Genomic DNA, 10,634 nt, shown 5'->3' on the forward strand with positions numbered 1-10,634 from the left:
GTCAACATGGGGAGGTGTGTGTGTGTGTGTGTGTGTGTGTGTGTGTGTGTGTGTGTGTGTGTGTGTGTGTGTGTGTGTGTGTGTGTGTGTGTGTGTGTGTGTGTGTGTGGGGAGGGAGACCAGTCACTGATTATAAAGCTGAGAAAGAAGAGGCAGAAACTGGTTAAAATGGCAGATCATTAAGAACAAAAAGTGCCATAATGCAGTCCCAGACATCTCAAAACTATGCAGGAATGTCTTTCATCCATCCATCTTGATCACCTGATTATGCAATGCCAGTGGAATTCACCCTATTCAAAAAAAAGAAAGTCTCTGCCTCTGGTTGCTACTGAGCAGCTCTGCATGAATACATCATCTGCGATGATCTAATCCAAGCCAGGACCACTAAAAAGTGCAGCTGGAACATGTCAAATGATGTGCGCTTAATAAGCGGTCTGGAGGCCGGAGGCATGATTCTGTCAGCTGTGGGCTCTGTGATAACATGCCAGCGTGGGAAGGCAGGGGTGGGAAGGTGTTTTGGTTAGCAAGGTTAAGAGAAGAGGGGATGATGAAATGATGACTGTATAGACTCTCCGGCTGCAGGTGTTCTGTCTTCTCCTGTCTTCTCCAGCCTCATGTGACCTCATTTACGCGAGTGTTTCTAAAGGGCAATGACACAGAAAGGCCTTAATCCCACACGTGCGCAGTCTTAGAGAACGAGTCCTCACACAAAGTGTGTGTGTAGCAGCTAGGACTGCAACTAACAATTATTTTCATTATCAATTAATCTGCAGATTATGTTCTAGATTAACCAATTAATCATTTGGTCAATAAAATGTCAGAAAATAGTGAAAAATGTCCCATACAGTTTTTCAAAGTCCAAGGTGATGTCTTTGAATGTCTAATTTTGTCAGTCAAAAAGCCAAATATATTCAGTTTAATTTCATATAAAAACAGAAAAGCCCGATATCTCAGAATTTGAGGCTGGAAACAGCATTTTTTGCATTAAAAATAACTTTGATCATCAAAATAGTTGACTATTATTTTTGATCAAATAATCGATTAGTCAACTAATCACTGCAGCTCTAAATATTAAGCTGTGCCCCTTAATTTATTTATTACTCCTATGCATTTTGTTTTTATTTAATATAAAAAGCGTCTCGCACAATCCCTTTACCAAATGTTTTAGTCATAACTGAATTCCCTGGCACTTTTTTCCACCCTCTAACAGGTAAATTATATTACTTATCTGATATAGAAACTGGTTGATTTCCTTGTTGCATTGCCCTTCTATTCCACTGTTAATTATTTACAATGTCCAGTGATAACAAACCTATTACTTTTACTTTTAGAAATCGGAAACCATAGCAAGGTCCAAACAAGCAGACATTACATTACAGTTCATTTAGCTGACGCTTTTGTCCAAAGTAACTTACAATAAGTGCAAACAATCATGAGGATACAACTCGACAGCTGCAGATACACAGACAGCTGCAGAAGTGAGAAATCTACAGTGCACAGGCCTCTACAGAGGGGTCGAGGGCCCCACGCCGTGCAAGCGTGACTGCTCAAAGACTGGAATCACTTGCATTTGGACTGGTGAGAGACGGGCAGGTGGTCTGACAAATTGTCTTGCAGGTGAAACTTAAAATAAGTTTCAGTCAACTGTGTCAACTATGTGCTGGAGAGTCAGTGTCCGCCTGACATGGACTCTGATGTGATGTTTGATCAGGTGCAAGACTCCAGGAATTATAATGTGGAGATTAGAGCGAGACAGACGCTGTTGATTTGAGGGGCTGACAGGAGGGAGGTAATTTAGGAGGCAGCATTAAGTGTGTGGGCGTTTCAGTTCTACTGATGAGAGGGTTGTGACAGCATGAGCAACACCTACACGTTCAGACAGAAGGTGGAGGGATGGGGGACATGTAATAAAACAGGGAATAATTTAGAGCGTCATTCAAACACCGTTTTATACTCTGTGAACACGTCCCATTCATTTCAATAGTGAGAAAAACTTAAAGGAATAAGTCACCCACAAAATAATCATTTGTATATCAATTACTCACCCAGTGTTACCTCGAGTTATCGAAGAAATAGTTCTCGTATGCCTCCACGGTGAACCAAGAATCCAAAAACCAACAGGTTCTTGAGCAATTGAAGTAAATGTGGGCCTCATTTAACAACAGCAGAACTCTTATCAAGTCGGTTTACAAACGCTCACACAACACCCGCAGTATAATCGAAATCTCATTTATGTCTCACTACATTTTCACTAAAGCTTTATTACACACACACACACACAAAAATAAATACTACTGTATTATTAGACTTTGTAGAAGAAAAAGAAAAGAAAACTCTGCATACTTGCAGTGCCTTGAAAACAAGCAATACAGGGAAGGTATTGAACTAATCTAATGCATCAGTGTCATTGGGGACAATAAAGCTACAGCACCATGTCTTTTTTTTCCAACCACAGACAAAAACACAACTCAAATACAGAAAGTTTCTGACTCCTTTATTACTTCACTTGGTCATGTTTCTGGTACATAGAGTTCATTTGAGTAATAAACTAAATCAAACTCATATTTGCAATTCCCACTTGACTTAAAGTATCACAGTCAGGACCCAGAGACACACACACACACACACACACACACACAGACCCACACATACACACAACATCTCTCTCACATTATTAGGCATAATGGTGTAAAATGACCATGTGTGGCTTTGCGATGTTAGAGAAACGCCACCATCGTGTGGACTAAAGCAGGAACTACAGGTAACACAAACCTCATTCAGTATGGTCAGCTTTAAGTTAAATCCTCTCCACCACTAAAACTAGAAATGTTCATCCCTAAAGTTATACAGTATAAGTGCAGTACAGCGGTGTATTTTCCATTCTACAGACTTTTACAGCAAAACGTACACACTGGCCCAGCAGCTCTTGTAGTGCGTAGGAGCGGTCACTTTGAAGAGAAATTAGCTGCTGCAAAAGGGAACGTGGCATGAACTAAAGGGTTAAAAAGGGAAGCACACACCCATCTCTAGACAAAATAAAACTGACGGAGACAGAAGTAACGAGCTGAAGCAGTGTGTCAAGGGATGGGTGTGAGCAGTGAGTGTTTGCCAGCTGAGATAGCGGCATGGTTTTGTTTATCTGTTGACTGTTGTTATTCTGGCTCAAGATGGCGCCCAAAATCATACAAAGCGGGGACAGCTGGTTCATTGTCCAATGAACTTGCTGACAAATGACTCCAGCTCATCATCGTCTTTGATCCCCACAAAATGATCGATGACGTCACCGCCCCGCATGGCGATGACTGTCGGAACGGCAGACACCTGGAAACAGAGCAGGTTACGCGTTATAAGACAAGACTAATAATGTTGGATACATCAAGTACTGCGTCTGTAAATGACGTATATACCTTAGCAACGTTTCATGTCACAGGAAAAACACAAATAAAGACAAAGTGCTTAAATCAAAGTTTAGATATGAAATTCAACAAATTGACTGATGTTACAAAAACACTGCGTCTCTCACCCCGTATTCGATAGCCAGGTCTGTGTGATCGTCGATGTCCACTTTTGCTATGGCAACACGGCCTTTCTGTTTTGCAGCAGCCTTCTCCAACCTTGGCCCGAGGATCTTACAGGGACCACACCACCTTAAAAAAAAAACACACAAACAGAAACAATTGTGTTATGTGTTAATTCCTTAAAAGACATGAGTATTGTTCACGACCACTATGAGAAGTAGAGGACTAGCTATAAGATAAACATGGAGCAAACCAGTTCAAATGCATATCACAACTCATTTAACTTTTAAAGCTTTAATAAAGCTTCTGTTGGTCAGCTGATCTGATTGTGGAATCTGTAATATCATTATTGTTATACGTTTGCAATACTGTAGATTTGGAAAACTATCTGTAGGAACAGGAATATTCATAAAAGAATTATGAGAGTGCTTGTTCAAAACATTTCTTATATACTGCCATGTGGTTATTATTAGTCCTCCTGAACACGAGAACCACATTGTTATCATCTCTGCAAGGCTGGGGGGGTCATGTGTGTTCCTCGCATACTACTGGACCATCAGCCTAACGTTTTGACATTTATGATGCATATATACACGTGTATCACAAGATTGATGCCCAATAAAAAAAAAGTATACAAATAAAGTTCTTTGAAGTTCTTTTTCTCCATCAGGTTCAGTGTAAAATTCTGACTTAAGTGTCGATCAGTGATGGACTAATACATCAGAAATACTCACACATTAAAAACGAAAACTCACATCAAATAATTTAAAAAGCGAGGGAGATGAATATCATCTAAGTGGCTTTCTCTCAGTAGCTGTTGTGTAACCTCACGACTTGAGTGGAATCCCCCCCGCTCAGTAGTATGCGTTTATTTATAACTGACACACACACACACACACACACACACACACACACACACACACACCACACACACACACACACACACACACACACACACACACACACACACACACACACACACACACACACACACACACACACACACACACACAGGGCAGCCGCCAGCTAACCCCAACACATCAGTGTTATTACAGACGCTTCTTAATAATCTCTTAAACTGCTCCAACACAGCGGCCTTCAATCGTGGTCACTGAGAATCTGAGCACGGCTGGTTTTCTATCGTATCAGGTTAATTACAGAACATTCACTTTATGTAAACACACAACCTGCCCAGATGATCAGAAAGACAACTTTCCCAGGATTAGAGAAGAACCACGATGGAAGACGAATACTTCAACTAGCTGAAATTATTATTTTTTATTTTAAGGCTAAATCAGTGTTGTCTTTAAAAAATCTAAAGACTACATGTACATATTAATGTTGTTGTTATAATAATATATTAGTTTGTTTAAATGACATCAGGACCATGTTGGAAATGACTCTGGATTATGTTTGTTTTCTAATTCCATAAATAAAATAAATAAATTATTTTACAACATTTTACCCAACTATGTTGTTCTTTGTTCTCAAATACAAAGAGTTTCTTGCTGTTCTTAATTTCATTTGTAAATCCATTTTACAGTGTTTGTACAGCTTTTTAAAAAGGTGCCTAAAGCAAAGATTTCCAGACTGTCAAAGCCTTTACCATCACATCTAAAAGTGATATTATTAATGCAATAGCAAAAAATTAAGTTTACAGAATTCCTTTTTTATACCCACAGCATTCAATGTGTATTGTTCCTTTTTTTATATCACCAGCTGTTTGTATAAACTATTACTACATTTGTGATCATGATTATTTATAACTGAGCCAGCATGTGCGACGCCAGGAGACAACAAACAAATATGATAATATTTGGTTTACATGTGTGGTTGTGTAGATGAAACACTAGATTATGTTGAAACTGAAGAAGATCCCACATTACATTGGATCACTTCAAAATAGCCTGTACCTTCACATAGTTGGTCTATAAGGTCAGACAGTCTTCTACAACCCCTCCCTGAGGTACTCACTGTGCATGGAAGTCAACTAGTACGGGCAGTTCGCTCTTGATGACTCGGTCTGCGAAGTCCTCGTGGTCCTGAACGTTGAAGGAGACTTCCCGACGGGAGGTGTGAGTGAGGGAGCGAGGCAGAGAGTGTGAGCGAGAGAGGAAGGAGACCCGGGCTGTGGCGGACTGCAGGGAGGTGGAAAACGAAGAAGAGGAGGAGACGGCAGACGCTGGGAGGCAGCGCATATCTTTCGTAGAGAGCATCCAAATTCTTCGCACCAGCAGCCTGTGAGCCATCTGTGTGAAAGACATAAAAGAGCAGAAGAACAATGTCAATTAATAGAGTTCATTGTGATTTCAGGCCAGTTTGACCAGATTCTCCCGTGGATGTAAAGTCATGGCAGCCAGCACTAACAGATCTGTCAAAAACAGCTACAGGTCTTATCCAATTTATCTGAAGGACCTTGAATTCCCTTTAAACCGTGAATGTATACCATGTTACAAATTGGTAAGGATTAGGATTAGATCTGAAAAATCAGTGGATTAATTGGTAGTCCTTTCAACAGAAGATCTTAAAATCTACAGATTCAGGAAACTTATTTAGGCTTGGACGATATTAAATTGGGTATTATATTGTACACGGATGATTTTATTTTATTGGCCTCGTCTGAATCTGATATACAGAATTTAATAATAATAATAATAATAATAATAATGGGCATTTCTTTTCCCCCTTGATCTTTTAAAGCCATTAACAAAAAATATTACAACAATCTGCTGAATTTAGTTTAAGGCTGCAACAAACAATTATTTTCTTTAATGATTAATTTGTTGATTATTATTTTCTGATCACTTTGGTCTTTAAAATGTCAAATAAAATGGTGAAAAAAGCCCATCAACAGTTTTCCAGAACCTAAACTGAAGTATTCAAACCAGTTGACCGACCAACAGCTCAATACCCAAAAATATATAATATTTGTTTATAATCATTAAAGACAAAGACGACCATCACATATTCACAAATAGTAAGCTGAGACTAATGCTTAAAAAAAGAAAAAGAAACAGAAACACACACAAGCGATTAATGAAACTTGAGATATATATTCTGTGGTTTGACGAAATGATTAATCGACTAGCCATTTCAACTCCAATGAAAATTACTTTTAGTTTCAGCCTTTACTAAGATGGTAATCATTCAGCAGGCCTGGGGATCATCACGTAGGATCAGTAGCTGGCTGACAGAAGAAATAAAAACATGTAACCCTCCGTTATCCTCACATTGTTACAGTCTTCATCCATCACTTAAATAGCTTACTTGCACTCTCAAGCATTGGTTTTGTAATGCCATTTTAAGACATTTGGGACACACTCATGAGGTAGTTTACTCTATCAAACACAGCATAGAAACTATTACCTAGTATTAGTTAGACTGCTAAAACTGTCAAGTGTCTCCAGAAGTTAAACGAGGTTACATCATGAACAGGTCGTTTCTCTCACAACACAGCCATGTTGCTTTGCTGTTAGAACACACCGACACAACAAAGACGAAGAAACGGAGTTTAAAATAACCACCAATTGCTTTATGAATACTTCCTAAATAACAACGTATCCATTCGCCCCCAACAGCTTGTTGTGTTTGCTGCGTATCTACCGGTCTGCTCCATTAAGTTAACCTACGTTACGTATGACTTTGCCCTCTTCGTCCTCCTCCTAACCTCACCCACTGTCCCTCCTCGCTGTGAGACACTCAAATACTCAAACCGGACAGTTTCGCAACACGTTCCCAAATGTCACACACAGTATTTATGGATTAAAACAATATCACGTATTTTCCGTGTTTACCTTGCTGCTTTGCTTGCGTTGATCTTGGCCTTGGTTGACCAATAAAGTACTTCCGCTTTGGTAAAAAAACAAAAAGGGACCGAGCAGCTTTTTACCGCCTCTCGTGACAGCAGTACAGCGAGTAGCGCCCTCGCATGGCCATTTTAGGAAGCACAGCGTATTCTGCTTTAATAACATACAGCCTTCTCAGGTTTGAGTTCAAAATAGGTTTTCTTTTGTTAAAATTATCTAAATGTACTTCACTACATTGATCTGATAGCTAGAGATAGGCTACTAGTCACTTTACAGATTTAGATTTTACATAAAAAACATTTAATAACTATATAAATTACAACACATTGTTAAAAAATGATACCAGTGGTTCCAAACCTTTTTGCTTTAGGCTACAGAAAAGCAGTGCAATGGTTGGGGCTCTTAGTCATATTTCAGTTGTCTAAGAGTTGTTCGAAGTTTCACCAAAGAGAGATTTCCCCTCTAAACTTCTCAGATGGTTTCATTTAAATAACTGTTTAAAAGTTAAATTGTTAAAACTCTCCAAAAAGTTAATAATAGCCGGTCCCCACTGAAAAACAGTGGCCTAAAATAAGTGCATATAAAGAAGACAGAAATGACTACAAGCACCTCGAAGCTCACACATGATATATTCTCGTTTATGATATAGGGCTCGCTTTGGTAAAAGCCTGATCCCCGCAGCCATTGCTGCCTTAAACAACAGGCCGCGCTGAGTGTGTGCACCTCTCTACCTGTCATGTGTGGTGCTATCTGTTTGTGTTCTGTGTTATTTGTTGTATGCATATTGTATGTATACTGTGTACATGTACAGTGCCGTGAAAATGAATTTCCCCCTGTGGACAATCAATCTAATCTAACCTAATCTAATCTATTCCGTTTATAATCTCCTCAAACAAGATATGGAGTAAGAAAGACATGACTCCTTTAAAACTGCTTTTTACACTGCGATGTTTATAAGGATTTAACACACAAGTTAAATTGTAAGTGTTGGTAGGCAGATTTTGTTACCTTCGGAAAGAGCCAGGATAGCTGTTTCCCCTCGTTGTTAGTCTTTATGCTACACTAACCAGTAGCTTCATAAAATACCAACAACTCTAAACCTAATTAATAAACATGTTACAGCTTGTTACACAAACAGAAATGTAAAAATGATAAGTTGTGATTTTATGGAAAGTTATGTGCTGTAACCCTTTCTTGACGAAATCTTAGCTTTATGCTAAGCTAAGCTAATCGCCTCCTGCTCTAGCTGCCTACATAGCGCACACACATGAGAGTGGTATCAATGTTCTCATCTAACTCTCAGCATGAAAGCAGACAAAATACTTTGTTGTTGTAAGACAGACTGTGAGAACATGACCTGAAGAAACACTTGGGTTTTGCATTTTTGTGTTTTTTTAAATGATGAATGTAATCAAAAAATTAAGAAGTTGTGTGTGGATCCAATTTTCTTCTGTAAATGAACAACGCCTCCTGCTCGCTGCTCACGATTGATTCATGATTTATTGAGATGGAATAGTCGATGGTCTGCGCCTTTCATGTCCAAGAGGGCAACAGGATGAAAGAGAGAGAAGGTGTGTGGGTTGCTTGTAATAGAAATGGATCAGTGAAGTCAGACTCAAAAAGACTGAACAACACACAGAGAGGAACTCAGTCAGATGGGGAAAATATTCCATGAGAGAGGATTACTAAAGCATGAAGTCACTGTGGTAAACCATGTCCAGGAGCAGATGATGAAGACAGCAGTATGGAGGAAAAGTCTTGGTTCTTTGGGTCATTTTTTACTGAGAGCCATGGCTATTTGTATCCTCTTGTAAGGATGAAGAGTCCCTCTGTGTGGTATGACTGCTCCATTACTACTGTTTTTTCTTCTCTGTGTCACATTTTGCAACTGCAAAAATTAACCTCCATTTGGAAAGTTAAGCTGTAAAGAACGTTGCCTTTTTAGTGTACTTGATCACCCCCACTTTGGACTGTGGTGGATCTGTGTACAGGAAGTATTTGAACACTTTTGAACAGAATGCATAAAAACATTGAGGGGAAAGTTGGAAATTCGGGACCCTCTCCAGTCCTTCGACCTCCTCTGCTGTTTCGCAGCATCGGGCCGCCTGAGCTCTCAGCCAGCCTGCCCCCACATAGACGACTCCGCTCTATCTTCTGCAGGTCCAGAGTTGTGCTGCCTGCAAACGCACACCCCACTGAAGCTTCAGATACACACACCTTTACGGACATACAGACAGGCAACCATGCCCGTACAATTATGTGTCCACTGGGGTGCAACGATGCACTCTCAGAGGATATTCAGTCCAGCACAGTGTTGAATGCATTTCATCCTGAAGTTGACTCAGATCTACACAGGCGAGCTGTGTTTAGGTCAGGGGTTTTTGCCAACACATGGTCTATATTGTCAGCAAGCCCTCAGGTGCAGCAGGACAGACCACTGTTTTCAGACAGAGGCAGAAACAGAGGCAGGCAGGGCAGATGGGTGACTCCACTTCAGACATCAGAGGATCTTGCGATCAAAGAAATGCAGCAGCAAAAGAGGAGAAAGAGGAGCCTTAAGGTGGACTGTGTAGGGAAACAGAAATATGTTGTGCCATCACTCACTGAGAAAGAGAAAGACGCCAGACTCTGTGAGTGGTTACAAAGTCTGGGCATTGCCGATGGCAGTGAGAAGGATTCTGTCACGACTAACAACCAGCAGCTACTTGTATCCGAATGCAGGCGAGTGACGAGAGAGCAAGAGACAAGCCAAAGGAGAGACAGACGCCCCCATTTTCTACCTCCCCTCTGTCATTCGGACTCCCTCCTACATGTGCCTCTCCTGCTCCCTGAAAACTCCCCCCCACCCTCACCCTGCATCTACCTAGACCCTCCCATCCATCCCCTCTCTGTACCGCTGCTGCAGCCGCTCTCATTGAGGAGGAAGAGAGATGCTGTCGTCCAGCCAAAGAGGAGAGACCACTGACTTCCTCAGGTCTAGAGGCTCTAGTTGTGTACGGATCTGCGTTTCAGATTTATGTCTTGTTATGTTTTCACTGGCTCGACTTTGACCGTATGAAAACATTATGTATATACTTGAACTTGATTCCATGCCCTCCTCATTATACGGAAGAGTATTAGGGCCAAGCACAAGGGGAATATGTTTTAATTTTGCATTTTGAAAATAAAATCTAAATGTTGAGAATAAAATTGAACCTCAGTATTTGCGCTAACGCTAGTAACTTAGTTGGATTTATTCTCAAAAGTTCAACTTTGATCTTAAAAATATTTTTCTCTACATTTCGACTCATTCTCAAAATGCAAACCAACA

At 40.2% G+C, this 10,634-nt stretch overlaps 1 protein-coding gene across 1 annotated transcript; it reads right to left on the reverse strand.

The window, feature by feature from the left end:
• Positions 1-2,473: 2,473 nt before the first annotated feature.
• txn2 (thioredoxin 2) lies at positions 2,474-7,428 on the reverse strand. Its single transcript, XM_029438757.1, has 4 exons — positions 7,313-7,428; positions 5,493-5,767; positions 3,524-3,647; positions 2,474-3,321 (listed from the first exon to the last, which is right to left on the reverse strand). The coding sequence occupies exons 2-4, from the start codon at positions 5,765-5,767 to the stop codon at positions 3,205-3,207; spliced, it is 516 nt and encodes a 171-aa protein (XP_029294617.1). The 5' UTR covers positions 7,313-7,428; the 3' UTR covers positions 2,474-3,204.
• Positions 7,429-10,634: the final 3,206 nt, after the last annotated feature.

The sequence above is a fragment of the Cottoperca gobio genome, chromosome 8 (assembly GCF_900634415.1).
Source record: "Cottoperca gobio chromosome 8, fCotGob3.1, whole genome shotgun sequence".
Taxonomy (NCBI): Eukaryota; Metazoa; Chordata; class Actinopteri; order Perciformes; family Bovichtidae; genus Cottoperca; species Cottoperca gobio.